Raw genomic sequence first — 16,000 nt, 5'->3', positions numbered from 1 at the left:
CAGAAGATTATATTATATGTGCTAAATTGAACTGTAAAAATTACAGCAATCATAAGAAAGTCTGACAGAATATTGCCTAACTACTCATTAGGTAGTTTTCAGTACCAAATGCAAACACAGAATGTGAAAAATATTTTTATTTTTTAAAATATGATTTTACTACTATTTGTTCTGACATGAAATTATACTTTTCCAGTAATGTAGTTATTAAGGCATATCTCAAATTGCACTTGCACTGGGTTAAATGAAAAATCATTCACGCTTGCACTATGATGATGGTACATTGCAGAGGACAGTCTAGAGCTGTATGCATTTAAACACAACTGCATTTGGAGAAGCTGAGAAATGTGTTTCTATTCATTTTACAGCTCTGTATTAGCAGCGCAAGAGGTCTGAAAAATACTCTTTTTAAAAAAATGGACCAACATACCTTATTAACAAGCACTATAACTTTTCCAGGCTCTGATGCTCTTTTCTTCTTATCCAAGTGATCTTTGGTAATGTAAACTGCCACTCTGGTTTTACCACTGCCTGTAGGGAGACAAATTATAATATTCTCCCCATTCAGTGCTGGCTTTGCAACTTCCATCTGGTAATCTCTCAGGATCAGGTCTGGCTCAGGTGAAGCTCTGCTCCCCACTTCATCTTGATCTAAGGGTACAAAGAAATATCAGTACCAAACAGGAGGCATTGAACATTTATCAGAAAGTTGAACAAATGTCAAAAGGGAAAATATAAATTTACCATCATAAGCATCTTCTGAATAAATAAACCGAGTATACTAGCATAGGCAGCTGCTCTGTGGACTTGGGCAACTCTGCATCAGAAATCCTTACATCTACTCACCAACCAGGGAAGGTGGAATAAGCCACAGTATGTCTTCACCCATCTATGTTGACATGACTATTATTATGTATGAATTTAAATGATACACTTCAGTAGCACTAGGACAAAGGTTAGCTTTAGTGCTGCAGTATTTATAATCTAGCTAATCTTATGTGACGTTCTCTTTCACCAATACTGAAATTTATGTGGTTCCAAGTAAGCTACCTTTTTAAATAGCTCCCAGAGGATGAAAAAAAGGATGGAGCCATAGAAAGAAAAAGAGTAAGGAACCATTTAAAAATGATGAAGGGAATGATAATGATCAAATGGATAAGAAAATTCAATTGCCCATACATGATAGAGCTAACTGCAGAATGTATCACACCTATTCATGGTAGATTGTGCTGCTTCCAGACTGACTCATACATAACGCAACTGCACTGTCCACGAAAAAGCCATATGCATTTGCCACCTGAAGGCCAACACCTTCCATCTATCACATAAAATGCAATGGCACAGAGTTCAAATCTTTGGCTCACAGGTGAAACAAAATGTTCAAAGGTTAAAAGTACAAAAATGCTGCTGCATTATTTCAGGCAGTAAGAAAAGCATATCAAGTCTCTTGAGTTTACATTTATTTAGGAACTCAGAAATTACACATAATAATATCAGAAGAATTTATTTCAATGAAGCTTGGGGATTTTTTTTTGTTTCCTACAGCTATATTTAAAAAACCCTCCAAACTTTAATTGTACTTAATGACGAAAGGCATAAATTCATTCTACTAGACTGAAAATAAAGGAAAAAAGACCTATAGTTTTATTTCCTGCTGACATCATTAAAAGAAGAACCATGATGATTTTCTTATCACTGATACATTATGCACAAGTAAGTGTATTTTTCTAGTATCCTTGATTCCATTAAATAAAATTCAACTAACAAAAAGTAATGAAGCTTGATAAAATACTGCTGATGGAAACATCCGAATGCCATTCCTAAGTGTTTTTCGCTTGTTTTGCCATTTAGTGCGAGTGCAGTACTACCTGGAACACAGGGAAATTCACACCAGAGAGGACTTGCTGTTACTTATCAGATGACTTCTGCTACTCTGTTTTGAGGAAGAACGGTGTTTGCTTTCTGGTTGGCTAAATTCAATAGTTCAATCATATTGAAACTAGCACTTTATCACCCATCTGTGTGGTTAAATTTCAGTTCCTTAACATCCTCAATTGACTGTCCAGGCCTAAAAAATATTTAACTTAGCTCACTCCTAGCTTTCTCAGCCCGTGTTTAGATAAAGGTTAACACAGGGATCTTTTCACAGAATATGATTCCATTAAAGAATTCTCATTGTGCACAGTATAATTTTAGAGAAGTTCTCTGCCTTCACACAAGGCTAATATGAATTGTTGCTCTGGGCTAAAAGAAATATGATAATTGATCTTCTGTTGTCCTGATTCAACTATATTTCTTAACTATCAAAACATCCTCGTGCACAAAACTGACTAAATCCACATGATTCTTTGCATTAAAATCCAAATCATGTCATTGCATTAAGACACTATCCAGACATCTGTTAATACAACAGTCTTACTGCAAATTTTCAAATTATAAAATCCATAAATATCACAAAGTCCATCTGTATCTCCTTAGCTTTTCTTGTTATAGTTGTTCTCACTGAATTTACTAGGCATGATTAAAAAGCATGAATGTTTTTAAAAATGTTTTAAGTAGTTGTTTCTAAGCCCAAATGTAAACAGAATATGTAGCAAATACATATTGGGACAAAAATCTACTCTACATTCTTCACATAAATGTAGTAATTTATTTTGTTCTGTTGGACTAGTGGACGTAGCCCCTGCCCAGTTTACTTAATGGGAGATCTTTTTCAGGAATCTTAAAGGATCAGGCCATACATACATATGTACGTATGGCCTTTATCAGCCTGCCCAACTGATACAGTATGGCTGTCCACAGAACAGAGAAGATTGTGTGCCCAGACATTTCATGTGACACAGCAAGAATAAAAATCCAATGTGACTTATGAGTCACCTCAGTTGATGCAGAAATGCAAAATATATTCTTCAGAGCTGGCAACACAGAGAAAAAAATCATAGCTATAGGGTAGAAATTTAGATTTGAGATAACCCAAATTTTCTGTGTACTTACAAAACTCGTGTTTTAATATTTAAAAAGCTTGAAACTTTTTTAGAAGCATTTATAGTAAACACTTTACAGGCATACAAAATTTAACTTTTGCATTGACTTTACTGACCAAATACCAGTTTTATTAGGCAGAGGTGGTCTGAAAGGTACCCAGATTGTTTCTAGCTCTTGCACAAGACAGACCCAGCACAAACTTTATAAGGGCTAGATTCCAAATAACTGGTTCCTCTCGAATTCTGTGTAGGTAAACAGAGACTGTTCACCATGGTGGACAGCTGCAAATTTGTCCTGCCTGAGATCTAGGATTTAATAAAAGCAGAAAAAACATTGGGATGTCTTTGACACAGCACAGTTCAACTGGGCTCAGAGGATATACATAGTAAGTTCCTATCTGTCTGCAAAATATTACGCAAACACAGTCCACTGTTTAGTTTAAAACTATATTTAGAACTTGGACATACATTTAAATGTGAGATTTGTAAAGGTCGAGAGTAACCTCTGTTGATCAGGTTGCTTTTACAAACAGGGCTACTAAATCACTTGGGTCCAAAGTGGACCTTCATTACTATTCTGCAGGTACGCTGGAAATGCTTCTTCTCACCCTTAGATAACTCTGAAGCATATCCTATTACTTTTCACTTACTCTAAGGGACGAGGCACAATATAGCAAAAGAAGTATGTATATGTGGCAACATTATGAATACTTGTACAGGCGACTGCACTGGATGACTTCTGGAAGTCCCTTCCAGGTTATGCGATTCTATCATTCTGAATCACTGACCATTCTGTATGATGATGATGTCCTGAGACCTATTCTGACAATCCTGGTAAATCAACTTTTTTGGGGCTGGGACTGAAGTCCAGACTCATAAAAACAACATCTCTTTTCCATCAAAATAAGAGGAAGTCTGGCATCTAAATACAGTGAACTAGAGTTCATAGTGAAAACCTGTTGATTTTTGTTCTATCCCACTCACAGAGTATTTACCCTCCAGAGCTTATTTTGCAATTACTAAAAATCAGAAGGGGAACATACCTGAATCGCTAGTTGTGCAGCTCTGTCCCAGGTTTTCATTCAAGCTACTGACACTTCCATCTCCATCAGAGTCTAAATGAAAAACACAAACAAATGTAGCATAGCATATATTGTATACAAATATAAATAGCGAAAGTATATTCTTTGCTCTGCCCCTATGTTGTTCAAACAGGCTAGACAAATGCCTGGCAGGGATGGCTGAGGCATGATTCGCTTTATTAACCATTTTCTTAGGTAAAGAATAATCTGTAAACAATATAATGCATTCTTATGGAAGAAAATACAGAGTGGAAGATGAAAATCCAAAACATAGCAGAAGTAAGGCAAGATGGGTCATGATTTATTGTTGTCTGGCATCTGTATTCTGTTTGCTTGAAACCAAGGGCCCAGACATGTCAGCATAATACAGTAAAATAGGACTAGAAGGTATCTTTTCAGAGGTATGATGTACCAAAAGAAAGAAAATCATGTTGGTCTACTGGATATGCAGTGTTGCTGGCAAACTGAAGACATTCTCTTTTACTCCCTGTAAGGCATATGAGTTACATCTGTAGCGGAAGAGCAGAAGACAAATGTGAATTTGTTTTTTCCCCAAAAGAGTTTCTTCACGTAATTTGAAAAGCGTAAACCATAGTTCCCGGGAGCTGGAAGCTAACATGCTGCTAGAAAGCTATGACCTGGCTGCCATTACGAAATTTGGAGGGAGGAGTCCCATGACTGGAGTGTGGCTATCAATGGCTACAGGCTGTTCAGAAGAGACAGGAAAAGAAGGAGGGGTGGAGGTGTTGCTCTCTGCATCAAGAAATGCATAGAGTGTGAAGAGCTGCCTCTGAAGAACAGCTGTGAGCACATTGAAAGCCTACAGGTAAGAATCAGAGACCAAGGCAACAAAGGGAACCTTGTGGTTGGTGTCTACTACAGGCTGCCCGATCAAGGAAAAGCCTATTGACAAAGCCTTCTTTACTGCAGCTACAGGAGGCATTGCGCTCCCAGGCTCTCATTTTTCTGGGGAACTTCAACCACCTCAATGTCTGCTGAAAAAGCAGCACAGTGAGCTGTAGGCAATCCAGGAAGATGACTTCTTAAGCTAGGTAATAGACAGCTTGACCAGAGGGGACATGATACTGGACCTGATGGTCACCGACACAAGTGAGCTAATGGTGATGTCAAGACTGAAGACAGTCTGGGCTGTAGTGATTACACACTGGTGGAGTTTGCAGTCCTGACGGATATGGGTCAGGCAAAAAGTCAGGACCCTATATTTTAGGAAAGCAAAATTCCAGCTTTTCAGGGACTCCCTGGGAAACTGCTCTCAGGGACAAAGGAACAGAATAGAGACGGAAGATCATTAAAAACACTTCCCATAGAGTGCAAGAGCTCTGTCCACAGGTGTAGGAAATCAGGAAAAGAAGGCAAGAGTCTGGCAAGGCTGAGTCAAGACCTGTTGGTCAAACTAAAGGACAAGTAGGAAATGCAGAGACAGCGGAAGCAGGGACATGTATTTCAGGAAGATTATTGGGATGCTGCCTAATTGCATAGGGATAGGATTAGGAAGGTCAAGGTATGGCTGTAGCTGGACTTGACAAGGGATACAAAGAATAATAGGAAGGGCTTCTACATTAAAAGCTCAAAGAAAGCACACCCTCCCCAATGAGCAAGACTGGCAAACTGGTCACAACAGATGACAAAGCTGAGGCACTCAACGTTTTTGCCTAAGTCTTCTCTGGCAATCTCTCTTCCCACACATCATGAGTGGATGGACCACAAGAGAGAGACTGGGGGAGCAAAGTCTCTCCCACTGTAAGAGACGATCAGATTTGTGACCACCTGAGGAACCTGAGTATATGTAAGTCTACAGGACCTGATGAGACGCATCCCAGAGTCCTGAGGGAATTGGCTGATGTAGTTGTGAAGCTAGTCTCCATGATTTGAAAAGTCATGGCAGGCAGGTGACATCCTTCGTGACTGGAAGAAGGATAACATAGCACCCATTTTTAAAAAGGGTAGAAGGCATGACCCTGGGAACCACCGACCTGACAGCCACCTCTGTGGCTGGGAAGATCACGGAACAGATTCTTCTAGAAGCTATGCTAAGACACATGGAGGACACAGGGAGGTGATTTGAGGCAGCAAGCATAACTTCACCAAGGGCAAGTCCTGCCTGACCAAGCTAGGGCCTTCTATGATGGAGGGACTACATCAGTGGAAAAGGGAAGAGCTATGGATGTCATCTACCTGACTTCTGTAAGGCCTTTGACACAGTCCCCCACAACATCTTTCTCTCTAAATTGGAGAGATACTGAACAGTGCATTCATCAAATCTGTGGCTGATAAATTGGTTGGATGGTTACATCCAGATAGTAGTAGTTAATGGCTTTATGTCCAGATGCAGACAGGTGACAAGTGGTGCCCCTCAGGGGTCAGTACTGGAATAAGTACTGTTCAATATCTTTATTAATGACAGTGGGATGCAGTGCATCTTCAGCAAGCCTGCAGATGACACCAAGCTGAGAGGTGTGGCTGACATGCCTGAGGGATGGGATGCCATCCAGAGAGACCTGGGCAGGTTTGGGAAGTGGGCCCATGCGAACCTCATTAGGTTCAAGAGGCCAGGTATAAGGTCCTGCACTTGTGCTGAGGCAATCCTCAGTACCAAGAGGCTGATGAAAGGGATAAAGGGATTGAGAGCAGCCCTGTGGAGAAAGACTTGAGGGTACTGGTGGATGAAAGGCTGGACATGAGCCAACAATGTGCACTCGAAACCCAGAAGACCAACCATATTCTGGGCTGCCTCAAAAAAAAGCATGGCCAGCAGGTCAAGGGAGGTGATTCTGCCCCTCTATTCTACTTTCGTGAGACTCTACCTGGAGTATTGTGTCAAGCTCTGGAGTACTCAGTACAAGAAAGACATCGATCTTTAGGAGCAGGTCTGGAGGAGAGCCATAAAAATGATCAGAGGGATGGAATACCTCTCCTATGAAGAAAGGCTGAGAGAGTTGGGGTTGTTCAGCCTGGAGAAGTCTCTGGGGACACCTTATTGCATTCTTTCAGTACTTAAATAGGGCCTACAGCATGATGGCGACAAACTTCTTTAGCAGGGCCTGTTGTGGTAGGAAAAGGGGTAATACTTTTAAACTAAAAGAAGGTAGATCTATACTAGATATAAGAAAGAAATTTTTTACAATGAGGGTGGTGGAACACTGGAATGGGTTGCCCAGAGTGGTGTTAGATGCCCCATCCCTGGAAACACTCAAAGTCAGGTTGCTCTGTGCAACCTGATCTAATTGAAGATGTCCCCGCTTAATACAGGGAGGTTGGACTAGATGACTTTTAAAGGTCCCTTTCAACTCAAATGATTCTACGATTCTATGAAATAAAAGCTGAGAGGAATTATTAAATCTTCCAAACTGTTTGCAAGTAAAAGCAGAGACCAAGAATCCCACTGCACCCATCAGGAGGCTTGGACAGTGCCAGAGTGTATTGTAGGTATTCTAATGTTAAGCTCTCCCTCTGCTGGGCAATCAATATATTACATTCACTTCTTTTCAGTCACAAGTGTAATCTATACAACGAGACTTTCCAGAACATTGTCCTTTTCATATTTGAAGAAATATACAGTTCTGGAAAAATCTGCCGTAAGGAGCCCGACTGCGCTCCACTGCCAGCTCACCTGCAGTACTCTGGAACTTGCTTCATACCATGCATAAGAAATCAGTCAGAACAGTAACACTGACCTATGTTTTGGTTATTCAGCTAATTTAACTTAAGTCCTACCAAGTTTTGTTTAATAGTTTCATGAACTTCTTTCTTATCAAGTTTTTCACAGCTTTCAGTCACATTGCACTAATAAGTAAAGGCAATGGAATGCAGCAAAAAATATGGAACTATGCAAAACTACTTTCAAAAGTATTTATTTTCTGTCGTGTTCTACATGATGTCATAGAATAATTTTGAACATCAAAAAATATAAATGAACAACCAAAATACAAACAGGCTATTAAATTTAGTCCTACTTTGGGTAGTTTATCTAATCTCAAGTATTAAGGGACATTTTGTGGGACCTCATTGGGATCTCCAGTTAATTCCAATGTAATTATTTGTTCCATTCAACATTTTTAATTGAATAGATCTTGAAAAACAGAGTTATTTATGTAAATTGTTGTTTTTACAGGCAACTAGCCTTTAGTTGAACTAAACTTTGTTTAGTGCAACTCAGAAGTGTATATTTACAATTGTCCCCACTTATACTACTTTGGCTCATATGACAGAGCTGGTCTGGATCACAAGAAATGAACTGCCTGCTGAAACCAAGTGAGATGTGTTCTAGATACTTGCAGGCATACAGTCCACACTGGATTGAAGTAACTCTGAACTGAGTTGCCAGAATTCACGCAGTATGTACACCCGTAGCACCATTTCACTGAGCAACTCAACTGCACAAACTGCTCATATCCACTGTCTACTAATTTCAGTACAGTTCAGTGCTGAGAACACTGTAGTTTTCAGGTTAGAAGTGGCTTGGAGCAGCCTAGTTAATAGCTAATAGATCTAGCTGTCCATAACGCTCAACCTGACAAGAAAGAGGTAAAAGATCAGGCCAACAGCAATGAAAACATACCCTACAATTAAAAGCCTTAGCCTTGTCCTGAAAGGATTCTAACTAAGAGTGAGGATAACTCAGTTTGATCCATTCTGAATCATCATTAAATACTTGGCACCTCTTCTTTATACTGCTAAATTATGTTCTAATCCAGGAAAACCAAGTAGATACTTTTACTGCAGTTTATAATTCACTACTTGCTACGAAACATTGTGATATACTGTTAATATCATGCTAAACGAGAAATAGGCTACTACTGTTGCACACTGAAAGGCTTCAGTTTTCAGAGACATTTATTTATTTATTTGTGTTTGATAAAAAACCAGCAGCGTTGGCTGCCTTACTCCTTTGGCTGAGTAAGCCTACCAAAATCACTTCAGGCAGGATTTATCTCAGTTATTAACTATTGTCTGAGCTCCATCTGAACTTTTAACACATATGAATGTTAATCATACAGCATATGTCTGAATAACTGGTTTCCAGCTCTGTCTGGTAATTGCTGTTGCTCATAATCAACACCCAAGGCATGTTTTAAAAAGTGGATCCATACGAACAACAGGTCACAACAACGTCTAAAGAATTGTAATAAAAATGTACTTCTGAGATTGTGATGTCAGTGACAAAGGTTCTTTAATGCTTACTAAATATGAATCCTTAAAATGAAGAGAAAAATTACTTGTTGGACAACACTAAAAGGACTTAAAGCCAAAAACATTTTTTAATTCAGAATTACCAGCCTTCTGGAAATGTGTACTTAATACAGCTGCAGTTATAGTGCTACAGAGACATTCCTCTTCATTTAAACTTTGACAACTCATCCCAGTGTTGCCAAAGTAAAGCTAATGCCTTCATTGGATAGTATAAATCTATTATGAATAGATCTGAAATAAAGTGCTTATTTAATAATATTAATATTTTAACTAAAAATATGAAATAAGTTTGAAAATTACTTATTTTTTCACATAGTAAATTAAAAAATAGTAATACAAAGTTGTTAAAAATGATATTTAAGAGGAAAGGAAGATCATTAATGTTGCTCAAGTCTATAAAAATCAAGCAGCCCATAGCAGATAAAACATCATCACTACAACCAGGATACAGAAAGTGTCCACACGAAGGCTGCATAGTGTGCTACAGATTTTTTTGGTCATGACCTCCTAAGCCACTCTGTACTATGCTAAGAAACTGATTTCTGAACTAGCTCTCACCCTTCAGGTCAGTTTGTTCAAGTATGACAACATACTCATGGGCTAGCACAACTTTTGAACGGAAGTGAACACATTTGCAGATTTGATCCTTAAAATTGCTACTGCTGCTAATTCATAGGAAGAAATGTAATTTACTGCTTCAAAACAACCCCAAGATTTACTTTTCCCATGCATTCCCTTTACCTTGGCAGTACCATACCTTCCTGAATTTTTGAGCAAGATGGCAGCTAATGTACAACGACTGTTCTCTCAGTTACTGAAGTTTAACTGGTACCAGCATAAAATACCAGTGAGTGAACATACCTGAAACTACAGAATTCTTTCCAATGGATGCTTCCAAAATGCTGTTCTCACTGCTGAAACTATCATTCACATTTTCTTGATGTTCCAAATCCTCTACTATGGCATATCCTGGTGCACTTGCAACTCCTGTTTCTTTGTTTGTACTGTTCTCCATCCCATTTTGTCTATTCTCTGTTCCTAGAAAATAAATAGAAATTCCATAGCACTATAAATCATAGCACAGAAAACCTAGAACTAACCTATATTCATCATGCAGCATAACAAATAGTCTTGGTCTTGACTTAAAGATTATAGTTTGGTGTTTTCATAGATATTTATTAAGAAAGCTGCTGGTCATAAATCTCAAAATTTGTGGTCACTATAAAGACCTGAAAATTGAATCTGAGGACAAGAACACATTTCCTACCTTCTCAATTCCATTCGTTCTGTAAGCTCATAAATGGACACACCTCACAGGAGGACTTCAAAACTTGCTCCCAAAACAGAAAACCTGAGAGAGCTTTCACAAAATGTTTTCCCTCCTTTCACTTCTTTGTTTTATTTCAATTATGGAAATATTTGACTCTTTGACTTCTCTCTTCTTTTATTTATATTAGACTAATCTAGAACTAGGCATTTTCTGAAGGCAAAAAAATGCTGTTCAATAAATGATAAACTTTTTTTATTTTTTTTTTTTACAAAAAGCTGCATAAAACTGCATTTCACGGTTTTCCCGATTTGGAACTCAATTATCGTGCAATTAGAAAATAATTTTAAAGAAATTAATTTATTACAAGATTTATTTTTTTATGGTTCTCAATTTCGATGTTCAGGTGTCTGCTAATAACAATATATTTTACTATAAAAATAATTGGAGATCAACTTGAGTGATAAAATGTAGCACCACTTTTCACCTTCCAAAGGTACCCAGTGAATGTCCTCTTCTATCAGGACATGAAACAGCAATCATATACTTTACATATCTACATACATACAGGACTACATGGAAGATTTCTTATTCTCTGGTAAGAACAACACAGTTTACACTTTATGTATTTATCTGTATAGCTTCTTTTAGGGTGTGCATTGCCCAGGATTACTGAGAAACTGTGGAATAAATGCATTCATTCAGTATGCATCAAACAACTGAATTAAACTTCAGTTTACACTATATGGTCTCTCTCTTTGGTTTTCAAACCAAAGTTTGAAAAGAATTGGAAATAAAAATATTAAAAGAATTGTAAGGCTTTCCATATTTGCTAAATATTTATTACTTTGTTTACCTTACTGATAGAAATGTAATGAAAACAAGAATTTAAGCCTGACAAAGCTGCAACGCAAAATGAAAATTGGGATGACAGTAGCTGCCCAGCATCTGACTTTCACTCAGAGCTATGTTCTGAGACTCTCTAACTTGATCGATCACACTTAACCACGTTTGAACTGCATGCTCAAATACGGCAGCTGCTTATCTGTGTCCAGCAGAAGGCAGGTTGATTCCCATTCTCAACTGCAAGAGACAATGTCACGCCTCTCTTATCCCAGTCTTACTGCATTATCATATATGCAGCAACTAAAAGTAGGGACATAGTCCTGATGAGCAACTCAGGTGAGGAGGCTAAAGCTGCTAAATGGGAAATCTGTTAAAAAACCTTAGCCTCAAAAATCTAACAAAACATAGGTGGAGCCCAGTAAAAAATGAGGGATAGATCATTTAGGGGCTGTTTCCTTCTTCGTGTTTTAAGATCCATGGGAGCACCGATACTGCAGTGTGCTTAAACTGCCACATATATAACAAAACCACACAGTTTCCATAAAGGAAATGCTAATAATTATTTTGAAAGAGAAAACCAGAAAAAGTTTGTTTTGTTTGTGCAAATTAATCTTTAGAATATTTTTTAGGAATGATTGTAAAAACATCATACTGAAAATCAATGTGTTCTAAACTACAACCATGTTATATTTTTAATTTTAAGTGTTTAACAAGCCATTGAATAAGCTGTTAAACAACTTGATTTTAAAATCCCTGGACAAGTGAAAGCATCGGCCTCAGTGTCACGGCGAAATCAACATGGTGAGAACCTAACAGTACAAAAAAGATATTAAAACCCCACACATTAGTATGAATAAAATAAGATGATTACCTCCTGTATTTCCGCTTAAATTGTCTGCAAGGCCTCCATGTTGGGTTTCACGCAGAGCAACCAGAAAAGGAGAAAACCAATCTTTCTTCTGCACTATTCTGCTCAATAGCTCCCTTGCACCATCTCTGTTCCCACGACTGTCAGTAACAGTGTGGATCTGGTGAAAATAAAAACAACCGATCCTGACGCAGACTTTGGGAATGGTTCAGAGAAGTTATTAAGAATAGTGTTGCACTTCACAGTCATCATTAAAGTATACTTAAAGATAAAAAGTGGGCCAGCCACTCATCAGAAAAGAATGACTGCAGTTTTGTCCAACCTCCTGTTTATCCCATTTGGTTTCTGGTAGGGCATATAAAACCTCCAAGACCTGAAATTTCATTGGAGAGACAGGACAATGGTAATAATAACAATAATACCTATATAATAATTATTAATTTGATGGAATAAAAATTGGTGTTCATACTGGTTTACAGAATCACCAACTTTGATTCACTTTAAGGAGAAGAGATGTCATAGAGCTTACCAGAGCTCAGACTTAATCTGCAACATGACCTCATACGTAAAATGGAACATTTTCCATTTTAAGCTCTGGCTTCATCATCTCAATTCCCAGTTAAATATGCAACAGCTAAGCCTCTAGAAAGTAGCAATTGTCCTCAAAGTAGCCACGGAAAAGTGTTCCAAGCCTGTCATGAGCAGAACTTGGCATGTGATCACATCCCAAAACCAAAGCAGCCTGCAAAAGCAGCCAGAGACAGGTGTTCAGTCATCAAGGGCAATTTTCTCAAGCCTCGACAATCACTCACCCTGTTATGCAAGAAAATGGGCAGACAGAGCAGTGAGAAAGAACCTCTGACTGAGACCGAACACTAGAAGAGGTACATGGGCAGCGGGAGTAGGCAGAAGTAAACAGAAAGCAATACAGAAGTGCATTAAGAAAGTCAAGGTGTCATTGCAGTTGAAACTGACAGGACTGTGAAGGTTGATGAAGGGCTTAATGGAAGTCCCGGCAGGCCTGGGGAAACATGTGGACCCTTTACCAGGGAACGGAGCCTGCCTCTGTCTGCTATGTTACCATGCTCCACCCATTACGATGCAGCTGGCCACTTGGCAGTCACCAGAAAAAATTATGTCCATGACTGTCATTTAACTGAGATGGAACATTAAACTATGTGAAAAATGGATGCAAAGGCTCAGAGTGAAAATGTGATACAGTTACACCCTTAGTTTACCAGTCTTCCCCTTATCGTAATGGTCAGTATTATTTTAATTTCTTCTTCTAACATTCTTTCAGGGTATCAATTTTTTGGGGTTCCAAATAAGTCTCGTACTAGTCTAGGTGAATCATTCTTAGCCAAATTGACAAATATTTTCATCAACAGTTCACAAAATCACAGAACCACTAGGTTGGAAAAGACCCACTGGATCATTTGAGTCCAACCATTCCTTATCAATCACTGAACCATGCCCCTCAGCACTTCATCCACCTGTGCTTTAAACACCTCCAGGGATGGTGACTCAACCACCTCCCTGGGCAGCCTCTGCCAGTGCCCAATGACCCTTTTTTTCACAGAAGCAAGTTAACACTTGCCCTTTCTTGTCAAACTGGTATTTATGCCTGTCATGTAACAGACTTGTGGATGGCAAACACCAAACCCATTTGGGAGTGGTTTGTAAAATGGAGTGTTTCCACTTGACAACGAACAACATTTATCTTGCAAGACAGATTGGACTGAGTGGTGTTCTCTCAAATCAGCCAAGTGACACCTGAACAGCCTGATGTTGCTTCAGTTAAGAACAGAAACACCCCCAAAAGCACATACTGAGCTCTGTGTCCAGAAGGTGTGGTGAACTGCTGAGTCCTCACTTCTGACAACACAAGTGGCCTTCCCAAGAGCCGATCAACACATACTAATTGACTTAGTCCCACCTTGCCAAGAGGCGCTAGAGTTTCCAGAAAGTATAAAACTGGTACCTGAAAACTCTTTGTAGGTGAAAAGATGACCACCTTACCTGATGGATGGGTCAACAGGCCTGGACCTCTTCCTCCCCCAAGAAGGGATGCCTCTGACTTTGATGTTCCCCTGGACCCCAGGGAAATAACTACTAACTTGAGTTTCAACTTTTACTTCATATATATATATACATATGTGATCACTGTTAATCAGTTACAACCTTCTGATGCTAATGCAGAAAGCTAATTTATCAACAGCAATCTCGAACCTGTTCTAACCTATCCCTTTAATTACATCACTTGCCACTTCAGTATTGCGAAACCGGCTCTCTGACAGGCACTAATAAACTTTTAAACTGCTTTAGTGGCAGCCAGCTTGGGCTTGCTAGCAGCAAGCATTAACCCTGTGGCTGACAATCGCTGAGAAGCCTCTCACCGGTAGCACCAAATCTGAGCGGTGGCTAACACATGTATAGATCCACATAGTCCTTTAGTCATAAACCATTGACCAGGTCTGGGACTAGAGGTTAATCCAGCTACACTCAGGCTCCTCTCTGAGGAGAAACTTAGAAAGCAAGGAGGTCCATCTTGAACCCTGTGGCTCAACGGAAGGCATCCAGTGGCCACCTCTCAGAGCCGTACGTATTTAATGTGCCGATGCTTGGCCTCCCTCTCTGGTATGATACTCCTGAGTGAATCTATGGCAAAGATGTGGAGGGAATGCCTCACTTTATATTAACCCGTGCATATATTCTCTAGCACTTTACAGGCCATCACAACCTCCTGGTATGGTTCAGGGGCCAGAAGACACTTAATGATCTTCTGAGCCTAAGGTGTGTGGCAAAATGATAAGGCTGAAGCTGGCCGCAGTCCTTTCCCTGACTCTTAGCTGGCACCTCTCCCACCTGCCGGCCCATCGCCAGCACTCTCCATTGTCTTACCTCGAGTGCCCTTTCTCCCCAGCTCTGGGCACTCCCACTTTTCCACTTACAAACCCAGTTCAGGTCGGGGCTTCCCACCCCGCAGCGTTCGCGGCACCGCCCGGGGCCGCTTACCCGATCCAGGTCCTCGTCCTGGAAGACGCCCATCTCCAGGCACTTCTCTGCCACCGGCACAGCCCGCATGTTATCCACCAGCGTGCTGTGGAGCAGCTGCACCAGGTGCACGCAGAGGTCGTGGTCGGCCTCCTCGGCCGGCGAGGGCAGCTGGGTGAGGCTGGGGTTTACGTAGCTGGCGGCCAGGCTGCAGCCGCCGCCCTCCAGCGCCTGCAGGAACTCGTGGAACCAGCCGCAGCCGCGGGGCCCGCGCTCCACGGCCCGCAGCAGCTCCTCCGCGCCCGCCACCTCGCCCCGCTGCAGGGCGGCCGCCCGCACCCGCTCCCGCTCCTCCGCGCCCAGCGACGGCAGCCGGTCCAGCACCGGCTGCACGCGGATGAACTGCTTCAGCCGCGGCCTGAAGCAGGAGATCATGTAGAGGAGGCGCTCGTCCCGGGGCTGCTCTGCCATGGCTGCCGCGGGCCGTGTGCGGGAGCTGCCCCGCTCGGTCCCGTCCTGCCCTAACCCCGCTTTCGGTTTCGCTTGCGGGTTCGGCGCGTGACGGCACCGGGGGCGGGTCCCCGCAGGGCCGGGCACCCCTCGCTGCCGCTTCTCGTCAAGTAAGAGGAAGCCTTTAATGGGAGGCGTGGGTTTAAAGAAACAAAACCTAAGCTGAATCCTGTGTTCAGTTCAGGGCCCCTCACCACAAGAAGGATGTTGAGGCTCTGGAGCGAGTCCAGAGAAGAGC

General features: G+C 40.8%; 1 protein-coding gene across 1 annotated transcript in view; it reads right to left on the bottom strand.

Moving 5' to 3' along the window:
• IFIH1 (interferon induced with helicase C domain 1) overlaps positions 1-15,751 on the bottom strand; it is a 28,887-nt gene extending 13,136 nt beyond the window's left edge. The window contains exons 1-5 of the mRNA XM_069861230.1: positions 15,274-15,751; positions 12,262-12,418; positions 10,139-10,315; positions 4,028-4,099; positions 431-651 (exon numbers count right to left, since the gene is read on the bottom strand). Of these exons, the coding sequence (XP_069717331.1) occupies positions 431-651; positions 4,028-4,099; positions 10,139-10,315; positions 12,262-12,418; positions 15,274-15,723 (1,077 nt within the window). The 5' untranslated portion in view covers positions 15,724-15,751. The remainder of the gene's footprint in view (positions 1-430; positions 652-4,027; positions 4,100-10,138; positions 10,316-12,261; positions 12,419-15,273) is intronic.
• Positions 15,752-16,000: the final 249 nt, after the last annotated feature.

This window comes from Phaenicophaeus curvirostris, chromosome 7 (genome assembly GCF_032191515.1).
Source record: "Phaenicophaeus curvirostris isolate KB17595 chromosome 7, BPBGC_Pcur_1.0, whole genome shotgun sequence".
Classification (NCBI taxonomy): Eukaryota; Metazoa; Chordata; class Aves; order Cuculiformes; family Cuculidae; genus Phaenicophaeus; species Phaenicophaeus curvirostris.
This window is presented reverse-complemented; position numbering and strand designations above follow the sequence as displayed.